The 14380-nt window shown below is 38.9% G+C and overlaps 1 protein-coding gene across 1 annotated transcript in view; it reads right to left on the bottom strand.

Annotated features, from left to right (window-relative positions):
• Positions 1 to 14380, bottom strand: part of Ube3c (ubiquitin protein ligase E3C) — a 101862-nt gene that overhangs the window by 62484 nt on the left and 24998 nt on the right. The window contains exons 3-9 of the mRNA XM_028774739.1: positions 13471 to 13545; positions 12554 to 12700; positions 7819 to 7934; positions 5957 to 6114; positions 4208 to 4361; positions 3648 to 3868; positions 2653 to 2804 (exon numbers count right to left, since the gene is read on the bottom strand). Coding sequence (XP_028630572.1) covers positions 2653 to 2804; positions 3648 to 3868; positions 4208 to 4361; positions 5957 to 6114; positions 7819 to 7934; positions 12554 to 12700; positions 13471 to 13545 — 1023 coding nt within the window. The remainder of the gene's footprint in view (positions 1 to 2652; positions 2805 to 3647; positions 3869 to 4207; positions 4362 to 5956; positions 6115 to 7818; positions 7935 to 12553; positions 12701 to 13470; positions 13546 to 14380) is intronic.

The following is a 14380-nucleotide window of genomic DNA, read 5'->3' as shown; positions in this document are numbered from 1 at the left end:
TGTCACTTTACATCTTTCTAAAGAGAAAACACAGAGCCTTACCTAAAAATTAGCCACATCCTATTAGCCTCCCAACACAGCCACTAACATACCTCTAATGCCTCTAGAGACACAATCACTATCAGGCTTCAACTCTGTTAGCATGGTAATATAGCAATTACGAATCCTCAAGCTTTGCCTACATTGTGGCATTTTTTTTTTAGTATTTACATCTTAAGAAAAATTCATTCCATATATCATAGATTGAAGTTGTACTAAGAGAGAAAACCCAGTGAAACTATCTTCTGATGACATTTCTATTTTACATTATGAGATAGTAAACAAAAAGTTCAAAGGATATGAATAATACATAATAAACGGTGTTCGGTATCTTCATTTCTCTAGGTTTGATTTACTGAATAAAACCTATGGCATGTGGTTGACTAACTTTCCCAATGTATATGCATGTACATCCATGATAGTACTGCTGACTATACTGTTTCAAAACTTGAACATTCAATTTATAGTTATTTACCAAGTCCAACTGTAAAGTGAACAGACTATACTGAAACCTAAAAGTCAAAAGAGTTGAGGGTGATTTTTTTTTTTGTGGTGGAGTGAAAGAGGGGTTGAGACATAGTTCATGCTGCTTTCAAACTCACTAGGTAGCTCAGGGTGGTCTTAAATTTGACTATCTTCCTGCCTCAGCTTCCCAAGAGTATAGTAGTGAGCTACCACACCTGGCTTATCAACCAAGTCTGACTTTGGAAACGTCTCCTACAATCAAATTAAGTTCTACCTAGTTAAGTATCAGAAGAGGAGAAAGGCAGTAAAATAAACATGAACGCAATGGTTTTGACCCAACAAGATTCCTACTGACAAACTGTCCTAAATTATCAATTCAGTAAAATGATAATTGTGTATCTATCCTATTCCAAAGTGGGTTTTGTTTTTTATATTTTCATTTTCCCCCAAGAGAGGACACTGCTAGGAATGAAACCCAGGACCTGGAGCATACTAGGCAAGAGACTAAACTACCTCCTTAGTCCTACTGCCACCATGTAGTTCTTTTTGTTTTTTGCTTTGCTTTTCAAGACAGGATTTCTGGCTGTCCTGGAACTGTTCTTGTAAACCAGGCTGGCCTCAAACTCAGAGATCTGCCCACTTCTGTCTTATAAGTGCAAGGATTCTTAGGCCTTGGTCACTAGGCCTGGCCCACCACATAGTTCTTTTTTTTTTGTTTTGTTTTGTTCTGTTTTTTGTTTCTTTGTTTGTTTGTTTTGTTTTTCGAGACAGGGTTTCTCTGAGTAGCCCTGGCTGTCCTGGAACTCACTCTGTAGACCAGGGTAGCCTCGAACTCAGAAATCCGCCTGCCTCTGCCTCACAAGTGCTGGGATTAAAGGCATGTGCCACCACTGCCTGGCTCACATAATTCTTTAGAGTCAACAAAATATACTTAAATTATTAAGAATTAAAAAGGACTCTGGTGAGCTAGGGATGTAGCTCAGAGGTAGAGCATTTACCTAGTATAGTCAAAGACATGAGTGTAATCCCCAATCCTATAAAATAAATAAATGAATTTAAGAGTCTAGCTTCAGCAGGCATATGATAGTGCAGACCTTTAATCCTAGTACCTGGGAGGCAAAATCAGGGGGATCTCTATGAAGTTTAGAGACAACCAGAGCTATACAGTGAGACCTTGTACCCTTCCCCTAAGCCCTCCAAAAAATTATGTGTGGTACCTCATACCTGTTATTCTAGGACTTAGGAGGCAGAAACTTGAGATGTCTGTCGGTGCAAGGTCAGCTAGAGCTACACACCGAGATTCTGTCTTTAAAAAAAAAATTTGAAAAGGGGCTAGAGAGAGAAGTCTGTTAAGAGGACAGGCTGTTCTTTCAAGAGGACCTAGGTTCAATTCCTAGTGCCCACGTGACGGCTCACAAATATCTATAACTTCAGTCCCGGGGGATGGAACGCCTGCTTTTGACCTCTGAGGGCACTGGATGCATTTGACACACAGACAGACATGTAGGCAAAAGAACACATACATACAAACAAACAAACAAACAAAGGCAGGCTAAAAAAAATCTGGCTCAGTAATGAATGGTTCTTGGCTCATTTATAATTGAACAATAAGTTCTCAATCTAAATGTGATGTATATAGGTAGAAAGAATAATCTCCAAGACAGGAGGAAGAAAAGAGGAATCAAAGCATAAAACTATCTAAGAGGATACCCTGGACCCCAAGCTATTGTGTGCTATGGGAAGACCTGAAGTGGACTATTGGAAACAGTAACAAAACAAACCGCAAGTTGCAAGTATTAAAGAGCAGTAAGGCAGGAAACTTATATATGCTTTTGTTCCTAAATCTTGGCATCTGTCCACAGGAAGAGCTTTCTGTAACAAAGTCTATACCTCCATCTTAGCATAGACAGGAAATAGACTGTATACAATGTTACTTCCTCAGCTTCTCAGAGGGAGCAGATGGTGGTCAAGCAATGCTGAAGAAGCTACTTCCTAGCCACTCAGGTTGATTTTGGATTGGACTTAGATTTAGAGATATGGTGTAAAGGGGTTGGAGCCAACCAGTTTAGCTTAGCAGAGCGGCTTGCTCCCCTGGCTACGGAACTAAGACTGAAAAGCTAGAAGAGTACGTCTAGTACAGTAGCTTACAGGGCTAGTGGGTTGGTCAGTCTCCTCATTATCGTCCTCAGAGTCACTGCTGTTATCAGGATGGTCTGCACCGGGGGGTGAAGCAGGTAGCTGAGAGAGGAAGGTCTGAAGCACTCGCAGATAAACCAGTAGACCATCTTCAGAGAGTGCTCCTTTGAAAGACAGTCAGCATGTTACTTCAGACCATTTGGCATCACTTTCTTCATCCAGAGAACAGGCCTCACTGTTTTAATCAAATTCAAACTGCTGCACATTATGCAATGTATTTTATCTTTGCCTCCAGGAACCTAAGACCCAAAGCACCAGCAGGATCTCTGGTCACTCCTGTAAGCTCCTTCTGGAAAATACTCACTGATTTCTTGCTAGAAGTTACTGACGGCTTAAAAAACCTAAAGGTGGGACTACTACCTAGACAGTTAAAGTGATGAACATGCTGGACTTTTAATTTTAGGCTGAGCCCCAGCTTCTATGGAGAGGTGCTCAGAAGGGCTACTAAAACTAGAACAAGGTTCTGAGCCCCGTGCATTAGTGTTCAAGCCCCATAGACTCCCCTCAGATCTTGACTAGTCTACCTTCACTGCTAGTTGTCAGTTGTAACCTGTATAATATAATGCTCAACATGCTTTCACACTCTAGTAAACTATTAGGCTGAAGGAAGGGGTTGTAGAGCCCCAATTTTTATTACTTGGTCAGAAGAAGCACAGGTAACAACCCATTTTGTGCATCAGCGTCTAAAGTGCAGGTAGTTTCATGGGACTCAGTCTTAACTTTTAGTATCTGTCCCTCTCTCCAAGCAGCCAGTGTCAGAACCAAACTTCTGAAGGTTGAAGAGATAGTCCATGTCTTGCATCATGGTCACAGAAATGTGTCATGTAAACTAGAAGAACAGCCTGAATTTTCAAGACTTCTAACCATTTTTTAAATTCCTGCTAAAATGACTCATCTGCTCAGATGCCTTTATATGAGTTAGGAGAGATACATCTTATATTTCATACCTAAATAATTCTCGCCAACAGTTAAAACAAAATAGAAGAGCCATGGCACTCCACTACTCCATTTTGAACTTCGACTCTCAAGTAACAACAATGCATTCAGAAAGGGCTCATAAGGGAACACGGTTTGTGCATCTGCTAAAGCCGGAATGACGAAATGAAAAATTTGATCGGTAAAAGGTGCTCCCAGAAACTCTTCTGTGAAGGCTGAGAAAACTTGATGTCTGAAAAAGAAAGGGGATTTCAAAAGAATCAACACATTCTACCCATCAAATCCATCACAGGTTAAAAATCACTATCTCCCCATATGCCTTTCTACATAAATAATCTATATTCTAAATTAATAAAGCTAATCATTCAGTAGAGGCTAGAATTTGATTTATATCTTTTCTATTAAGATAATTCTTTTTCTATGATAGGTACTAAAAACCAGGAAATAACCAGATCATCAGAATTAAAATTTATGTGAGGCACAGGCAAGACAGAGAAAAGTACACTACACACTATGAACCATGACATATCAATAAAGAAAACATCTGACTATCCAGTCTCTGTTCACCCACCTTGCACCTTCAGGACAGGAGCTGTACGTAAAGTGCAATGGTTTTAGGACATTCTCCAGCAAAATTTTTGCTATAGGAACTCGAGATAAATCAGAATATTCAATACTTGATGGAAGCTTGCTATTAATCAACAAGTAGAGAGATTTATAGTATCCTAAAAGAAAGGGGAAAATGTCTTTTTATTATGATGGAGAAATACTTAAAAAATTTAAGCACATTTATTTTGGAGAGGTCTGGGGGACAATGTAGAAAGAGTCTACAAAAAACCTGTCTTGTTGAACCCAGAAACTAAACTCAGATCATAGATTTTTGGCAGAAAGTACCTTTATTCACTGAGAACTGTCACCATCATTTTTAAAATGTCTTTGTAAGGTTATATGGGTAAAAAGAGGAGGAAGAGACAGTCAAGTCACAGCAATCCTCCTTCCTCAGTCTCCCCAGTGCTATGGTAACGGGTAAGCCACCATATCTAGCCACACTCATTTGCTGAGACCAGAATGACACATTAACTCCCATGTTCACTGCTTAGTTAACTACTAAAGTGAATTAACTGTACTTCATTTTTTTTTTTTTAGTTTTAAGATTTATTTTATGTATATGAGTACACTGTAGCTGTCTTCAGACACACCAGAAGAGTGCATTGGATCCCATTACAGATGGTTGTGAGCCACCATGTGGTTGCTGGGAATTGAACTCAGGACGTCTGGAAGTGTAGTCAGTGCTCTTACCCACTGAGCCATCTCTCCAGCCCTTAGCTATACTTTTTAATGTCTGGGTGGCAATCGTAAGGCTGTCTCAAAAATCAAAATCAAAGAGAGAAAACTGTAAAACTGAACTAATTTTTATGAAAAATGGAGTAAAACTTTGTATATATTAGACACAGTAACCAAGGGCATGTCTACAGAACTTACCACTGAGTATAAAGTTCAAATGTACCGAACAGTAACACCATACAGTAATTTATTAAACCAACTGAAAAAAATCTATGCAACTGCACACAACATAAGCAGCAGTTTTGGTGTAAGATTTTAAATAATTTTTTTCTTTTTAGAAATATTTCAAAGAAGGTACAACTCATGGTTATCTTCCTAATAGTTTTAGGAAACAGGAAAAGTAAAATTTTCTTCAATGCTTAACCTGAACTAGACATATATAGCACATCAGTTCACGCAAGCTCACTGCCATCATCAATCTATTTCCTAGAAAAATCAAACTCAATAAAATTGCACTATAATTATTACTGCATCAGTAGTTTTCTTCTTAACAAGCCAAGTTTTGGATTGTTTACATTTACTAAGCTAAACAAACAGTAAAAATGTGTAGTTTTAATCTATATCAGCTAGAATGTATGTATGAATATGTGTACATATGTATATATTATATATGTATGTTTATATGTGTGTGTATTTGTATTTTAACAAAGCAATCTTTATTACATTTTTTTTTTTAAAGTAACTTATGGCTTTCAAGAACAACCAACAACCAGCTCCTTTTAGGATTAACCAGATGAACTTTCTTGTTTTTTCTAAAACAAAGAATAATTAAGTAGAGACAGTGAAAAGGCTTCTGCATTTCCAGAAGCTGAGACAAATGCTGGACTCAGTGGCTGCTGTCACTCACAGGCACACACGGCTTCTGTTCTGACAATCACAGTGTCTTGTTCAGAGTAGAACCATTCCTCAAGAGCACACAAGCCTGGCCATGCCTCCACAATGATGCCCACCTCCACAGGTCTGCCTCCCCACTTACCACTGTGAACCATGTAGTGCAAAATTTGTTCAATCACTGACACCACATAGCTAGAATCTTGTAAAACAGGCAAGTATGTATTCTCAGATGAAAACACCTCAAGCATTCGCATTGGAAGTGCAACATTCAAACTGTCATCACTACAGTTTTGCAGCAACCTGTAAGAACAAATTCACACAGTTACTAGAAAGCCAGGGTTACCAGCTTCCCTGACTCCTCCAGGATGAAATTGTGAGCCATTTCGCCACTGTCAGGATCTCTGAAAACAGGCAGGGCTCAAGCAACACTGTTCAGACTTTCTCCTTAATTAAGCAATTCTGCTGTACCATCACGGCTAATTCCTCAAGACAAGGTATGTTTTTTTTTTCTCCCAACTGCTACCCTCAGTTTGTTCCATCCATTTCTCTCTGTAGATGGTCCTGCTACTCCACACTCCACTTCTACATCAGACCAAGGGTGCTGCTGAGGGAAAAATGAATACCTGAGACAGCTCCAAGCCATGGCTCCCACCAAGTACTAAACAAGCTATACAAAGCAAAGGTTTCCTCCAGGAAGAGAAAGCAGACACAATCCATTCAGTCCTATCAAGGTTGATATTCTCATATTCATTTCAAATGGCTCCACTGAAAATTCACATGTATTTTGAACTCCTCTTCACCAGAACCCTAGGCCTCACTACTGCCTGTTCTGACTATCTCATATCCCCTAACTTTCAGATTCACCCCCCACTATACCACAGTCATCTCCAGCACATCACTGAAGCATGTACTGGAGGACAGTGTTGGAGGGTGCAGTTCTGGATATAGATATAAATGGTACTCTGTAATAATAGATTCTGTCTGTGATTACAATGCAAGAACCTGAGAATGGACTGAGCATTTCACCCAGTGTCAACTGCTGAGCTGCTACTGGGCCTGTTAGCCCAGGTGCCTGGCCTCTCTGCATTTAGGCAATACTAATCTTTATCATTTTCCCAGATTAATGATATTGGTGTTTGTAGATACTGGGGTTTGTAGACGCATTCTTCTTTCTTGAACTGGATGTGAAAGTATCTGGGGACTAGAGCACATAGTGGTGCACACCTTTATTAATCCTAAGGCCACCCAGGTCTATACAGTCAGTCTCGAAAAAACAAACAAGCCAACAACAACAACAACAACAAAACAACCTGCTGGCTTAAGACAGTGACAAGGGGTACCTGATATGGCATTTTTTTCTACTCTTATATTGGTAATTTTAGGAGAAAATTTCCTTTGACTCCCTACTTGCCCATACAAAGGCAAGATGCTTAAAAAATCTACACTGATTCTGACTTCCAATTGATCTCCTCACTCAGACCTTCCCATTAGGCTACCTCGTATCTTCTCTTTTCCTTGTTAATTCCAACAGTACTTACTAGCATCTACATCTTCCTACAAAGGTATCTACATTGTACTACATATATCACTTGGGAGACCAAGGCAGGAAAGACTGTTTAGATTCAAGGCCAGTCTGGGCTGAAACAAACAAACAGAAAACCATAGGCTAGAGGATAGCTCTTAGGAGCACTGATTAGGGGTTGGAGAGATGGCTCAGTGGTTAGGAGAACTGGATGCTCTTCCAGACGACTGGGGTTCAATTCCAAGTACACACATGATGGCTCACCTCCATAAGTAAGCCCAGTTACAGGGGATCTTACACCCTTTTCTGGTCTCTGTGTATACCAGAGATGAATGTGTGGTACACACATATATACACAGCAAAACACCCAGACATATTAAAAAAAAATCAGGAAACCAACAAAACAAACCTGCTTCCCAAAGCACTTAAACCCTAAAGCTATCTCACACATTCTCTAAGTTTCCAACTATGACAAAACTTACCTGCAACAGAGGCTCATCAACCTCTTTATCTGAAATAAGCATGTCAGTCTCTCTGACCCATCCAACTGCTTGACAAACAGAGAGCTGTGTTTAATTAAGTTCTGATAAAGCCATATCTATAAGAGTAAAACATAAAAATACAACATTTAATCCATAAACATTTGCTTGCTTATTCAGATAATACTAAAAATATATTTACATAGTTTCCACACTTAAATCTAATCGAAACTTGATAAGGAACAAGTTCTCTAATTCAAAATATTCTTAGCATGACATCGATATTAATTTACTTTAGTCTCTAAACAAAGAATACATAAAGTTCATTCTACTTGGAACAATAATTCACAGACAAAAGGAAGCAATCGACCAAAAGAACACTTGGAAAATATGACACTAACCTGTACCTTCCTGTGTGCAGGCCTGCACAGTTTCTTTCAGCATCCTTTCTTTTGGTTTTCTTTCTCTAACTCCACGTGCTACTTTTTTTTGCCGTTTGTTGTTTTTATATTATACACACAGATTTACTAAAGGGAAATTTGTCCTACACATTGCTCATAAGAAGGCAGCCAATCACATGGCTTCAGTCCAAGGACAATCACATAACTGGGCTGGTCAGAGGTGTTTACTCTTTTAGAGACAATTACTAGTCTGTGAGTTCAGTAAAGTGGAATATTAGATTTTGTTCATGTGTTTACAAGGCTTGCCTGTAAACAGTGCCCATGTGGCTACCACAAGTGATTCTGAAAACTCAATACCTAACAAGGACTCTCTTCTGTTTTCTCCACTTGTATTATGTTTTCATGAGAGCTATTATTTATACTGTTTTAAAGTATCACTCTGAATTGTAGGGGGTTATGAAAGTGTCAAATGAGCTTTTCTTGGACTATTATCTTTAAGTAGTTTCTTTTTGATATAAACATTGCTTTAATTTGTTGTTGTTGTTGTTTTGTTCTTGTTTTTCGAGACAGGGTTTCTCTGTGTAGCCCTGGCTGTCCTGGAACTCACTCTGTAGACCAGGCTGGCCTCGAACTCAGAAATCCACCTGCCTCTGCCTCCCAAGTGCTGGGATTAAAGGCGTGCGCCACCACCACCACCCGGCTACTTTAATATGTTTTTAAAACACTGAAAATAATAGGAAAGTATCTTATACAGCAAACGACAGTCCATCCTAAGCTGGGAGAAGTAATTCTGTAACACACTATGTCAGCTTCTATATGTCAGTACACAGAGCTTCTTAAGGCATCTGGGGCCACCCTGTCCGTCTTCATGGGAACCAACATGACACAAGCCTTCCACATTACCTGACACATGGGTATCTAAAATTCTGTTGCTCCTAGTAACAAATAAAAATAAGACATACAAAAGCTATACAGGATAAGAAGGTAGAAGGTAGTTGTAGAAACTCCAAGTAATAAAGTTTTATTTTATTAACTAGGTATGTGAAGTGAATTTTAAATCTTCAAAGCACTAACTATGCTATTTCCAACACTATCTGAATTTGTTTCTGTTCTACATTTGATAATCTTTTCTAAAAAAATTTATTTATGTGTTGTATGGGTACATGGTGTGTGTATACAGTTTGGAGTAACTGCAGGAGTCAGTTCTCTCCTTTTACCATGTTGGTCTTAGGAATCCAACTCAAGTCATAATAAGGCTTGGGCACAAGTACCTGTAACCTGTTATGTTATCTTGTCATCTCTAGATTTAACTAGCGACATGCACGATTTTCCAAAACACTGTACTCGTTTACTATCTGTTTTGCTTAATTTTTGTTATTTACTAAAGGCAAATGAATAAAAAAAAACTATTTTACTTTTTTATTTGTGTTTGTTTCTGTAATGTTGGCAATGTACACTGGCTAGTTTTTAATGTAACTTGACACAGCTAGTCATCTGAGAGGAAACTCAATTGAGGGCTTAGACCATTGTTGGTGGGGTCAACCCTGGGCAGGCAGTCCTGGGTTCTATATAACAAAAAAGCAACCTAAGCAAGTCATGAGGAGCAAGCCAGTTAGCAGCACCTCTTCATGGACTCTGCATCAGCTCCTGCCTCCAGGTTCCTGCCTTGTTTGAGTGCTTGACCTAACTGTCTTTAATGATGAACTATGATATGATAGTGTCACGGAAATAAACTCTTTCCTCCCAAGTTGTCCCTCATGTTTTATTAGTACAGAAACTGTAACTAAGACAGGATGGTCTCACACATTTGAGGTAAGTACTCTATCCTAAGCTCTATCTTCAGAGCCCCAAACTGTCCTTATGTATCTTACATGTCAACCAAGAAAGAATGAATATCAGTAACACAAAACAATAAGCCAAGAAACAAGAAAGACAGAGGAATCAGGAAAAGCAAATCAAAGGCTTTCCCAGGATAACAACAGGCCAAAGACTGCTAGGAGGAATAGCATGAAGATAGGGACAACCCAAGTCTTATGGGAAGTGATGTGAGAATGAAGCATAGAACTGCTGCTGCCAGGGGGAAGAGATCAGGAGATTCAAAGAAAACTAATCAATTAAAAATTGAGGCAAGAACTAACTTAACTAAAGTTAAAAGTAAACTATACACGAAAAAGAAAAATGCAGTCATAGCACATTACTTACTCTTGGCAGAGGACCATATTAAAATCACAATGAGAAATACAGTTGTTGGGCAGTGGTGGTACAACACATCTTTAATCCCAGCATTCTGGAGTAAGAGGCAGGTGATGGATTTCTGTGAGTTTGAGGACAGCCTAGTCTACAGAGCAAATTTCAGGACAGCCAGGGCTGAAACACTGTCTCAAAAAACAAATAAGTGCATGTGTGTGTGCGCGCGCGCACACACATGCACACACACACACACACACACACACACACACGCATGTATACATATATATAGAGGGGAAAAATATATATTTAATAACTATTACTGCCGGGCAGTGGTGGCGCGCACCTTTAATCCCAGGACTTGGGAGGCAGAGACAGGCGGATTTCTGAGTTCGAGGCCAACCTGGTCTACAGAGTGAGTTCCAGGACAGCCAGGGCTACACAGAAAAACCCTGTCTCGAAAAACCAAAAAAAAAAAAAAACAAAAACAAAAAAAAAACAAACAAACAAACAAAAAAAAAACAAAAAACACCAAACTATATATTATTGTAGGTTAAATATATTTATATATAATAAATTAACATATATAATAAAACTATATATTACATATTGTATTTATTATTATTTACACACACACACTGCTGGGATCATTGGCATTCATGATCACATCTGGTCAAAACTCACTTCTCTTTTATGAACTGTGTTTGACAACATTTCTACTCAGGACTTGCTTTCGATGTACCTGGGGCTGAGGTTAAAGTCCCCATTTCACTCCAAGGTTTGACTGCCAGCTTCTAAAGCAGATCTGTACATACCTCTTTAGAACCAGATCACAGAATAGCCCTCATACACCAAGGTACTCTGGAGAAACTCCCAACACCTACATGGTTTCTATGGCCTGCTACTATGCCTTTTATTATTCTTTTCCTGGACTTCAGACAGGAGTCCAGATAACTGCCAAGAAGGAAAGTCTAGAATAGTGGGTATATTAATTGACATTTACCTTTCCCTTTTCTTTTTAGAAAATATTTAATTATTTCATGTTTATGGTTCTTCTCTATGTGCCTCTGTGCCTGAAGCCCTTGGATCCCTGGGTCAGAGTTACAGACATTTTTGAGACAACATGGGTGCTGGGAATTGAATTATGCTTCTCTGAAAGAACATTCAATACTTTCAACTACTGAGCCATCTCTCCAGCCCCCGTTGTACTCTTCTTGATCAGCTTCAGTTATACAAAGTTTTTTCAAGCCCCAGCCTAGCTCAAGTTCGGGCTGCAGAGCTAGGTCTACAGCCAAATTCTACATATGCTATAAAGCAGCCCTTTGCCTTGGACTTGTTCCACATGGGGGCTCTGCCTAGCAGTTTTCATTGTGTATCCCCTCTTAATGCAATCTGGAAAATTCAATTACAGATAAATAAAAATGTCTAACTTAACAATTATATGCAAATACCATAGTACTTCCTGGGGCAAATGGAACATAAGGTTTTTGTTTTGTTTTACTGTTGCTTTGGGTTTTCTTTTTTGTTGTTGTTATTGTTTTTTGTTTTTTGAGACAATGTCTAATGTGGTCCAGGCTAGCCTCAAACTCCTGATCCTTTTGTTTCTATGGCTCAAGTGCTGGGATTACAGATATGAACCATCACACCTAACTGTTAAGTTCCACTTTTTAAAAACACAGTTCACTGATACAACGCTCCCTATCCCTTATTAGCAGTAACAAAAGCCTAAGATATTATAACCCAGAAAAATGGGTTACAATGTTTTTAAAAAGATACTATATTTAAAAACAGATAGTTAACTATTACTATATATGCACACAATCAATCTTGAGGGTACACCTCATAGCAGCTGGAGAAACAGGTTGACATACAGAAGAAAGCAGGCATAACAAAATGTTGGCATACCCTTATTAGCATTTAAAAGCTCCATAATAAAGAAAGCAATTAAAAATATATATGGACTTTAAAAAGCAAAATATATCAACACAGAGGTCATCTGTTACAGATGGAAAGAAAAGGAAAAACTCACAAATGCTTAGACTCAGGGATAGGTTATCTGGCTTCCTGATCAGATGCTCACCATTTCTACACCCCAAAAAAGAGATAGAAAATAGGTAAACAAGGCTAAGTAAAAAATTATCTATACTCACCAAACGTTTGGAGTCTTCACTCTGTTTGTAAAAGAACAGAAGCTGCCTTACCAAGAGGGTAAGGCTGGGACCATCAGCAAGGCAGAAGGTGCCACCAGGTTGAGCCGAGTCTGCGCATTGGTCAAATGCACTTCTTTGGATAAAATACTGAAAGTACAAGAAGTCATGTGTCAACGTAATTCTCTATAGTTCTCATGATAGAGATATGCAGAGTGTTTTATAGGTATGATGACCAATAACTAACAAGTGGTTCCTGGACTATTAGTTAAGGATTCAAAACAAGCTGGTAACAAAAGCTCCTAACTTGGGATGCTTCGAAGATCCAAAATGTCTACCAACAAAGCCATTCCTCCTTTCTTCTTTGTTTACCATCTGTCTTCTTAAATTTTCCTAAAAACTCACCTACTCATAAATCTTTAAAAAAACAAATATAATTATTTATTAGGAAAATACTATTATTAACACTAAATCTTAAAATTTTATATAAAAAACTGTTTGCAAAAATTCATACAAGACAAATACCATTTATACAAAATAATACTGTATCTAAAATAAGTACTTAGACAGCCTTCTAACTCCCTCAGTTTTTTTTTCCTTGAAATGAATCTTGCTTTACTTTTCTTTCCTCTTCCTCCTCTACTTTATTTGTTTCCTGCCCATTTCTCTGTGTCTGCCTCCCCAATACTAGGACTAGAGGAGTGTACCACCACATCGAACTAATTTTTCATAATTTTCTTTACTTTCTATATATATTCTTGTATTATGGCATGCTAATGTGAAGGCTGGAGGAGTTGGTTGTCTCCTTCTATCTACCATGTGAGTCATGGAGATTGAACTGAGGTTGCCAATGTTAGCCACTAGTGTTACCTGATGAGCCATCTCTCCTGTCCACTCCTCAGTTTTAAGAACAAATTTACCTGTTGTTTCCTGTCTCTATAGCCTCGAATAAATGACTGGATTATTACTGCATTTTTCAATCTTCGCCTTTCTTCCTGAATAATGGAGGAAGGAAAGAAGGAGCAATTGGTTAGAATCAGTAAAATATGACATTTAAGGTATTTTTTTTTTGTAATTAGCTATATGATCCATAAACTATAAAATTCATTCATTTTTAAGTGTACCACTCTCTGAACATATATTTTAATTATTTATTTTTAATATTATTTTTGTTTGTACACAGGGCCTCTATTTATAGTCCTGGCTGCCCTTGAACAATGATCCTCAAGGCCTCACCTCCCAAGTGTTGGGATTTAAGGCATGAGCAACCATACCCAGCATTTTTATTTTTATTTATTTTTTTATTGAATATTTTATTGACATTTCAGATGTCATCCCCTTTCCCCATCTCCTCCCCACCCAGAAATCCCCTATCCCATCCCCACCTCCTCCTGCTTCTATGAGGATGTGCCCCCACCCACCCAACTGCTCCCACCTCCCCACTCTCAAATTCCCCCACATGGGGGCATCCAGCTTTCACAGGACCAAGGACTTCCTCTACCACCTATGCCCTACAATGCAATCCTCCACTACATACACAGCTAGAGCCATGAGTACCTCCCTATGTGCTCCCAGACTGGTGGTTTAGACCCTGGGAGCTCTGGTTGGTTGGTATTGTTGCTCTCCCCAATGAGGCCAAAAACCCCTTTAGCTCCGTCAGTCTTCTCTCTTCTCCTCCACTGGGAACCCCTTGATCAGTTCAATGGTTAGCTGTGTGCATCCACCTCTGTATATGTCAGGCTCTGACAGACCTCCAAGGAGACAGCTGTATCAGGCTCCTGTCAGCATGTACTTCCTGGCATCCATATCAGCCTCTGCCTTTGGTCACTA

The sequence above is a fragment of the Grammomys surdaster genome, unplaced genomic scaffold (genome assembly GCF_004785775.1).
Source record: "Grammomys surdaster isolate TR1022 unplaced genomic scaffold, NIH_TR_1.0 242, whole genome shotgun sequence".
NCBI lineage: Eukaryota > Metazoa > Chordata > Mammalia > Rodentia > Muridae > Grammomys > Grammomys surdaster.
This window is presented reverse-complemented; position numbering and strand designations above follow the sequence as displayed.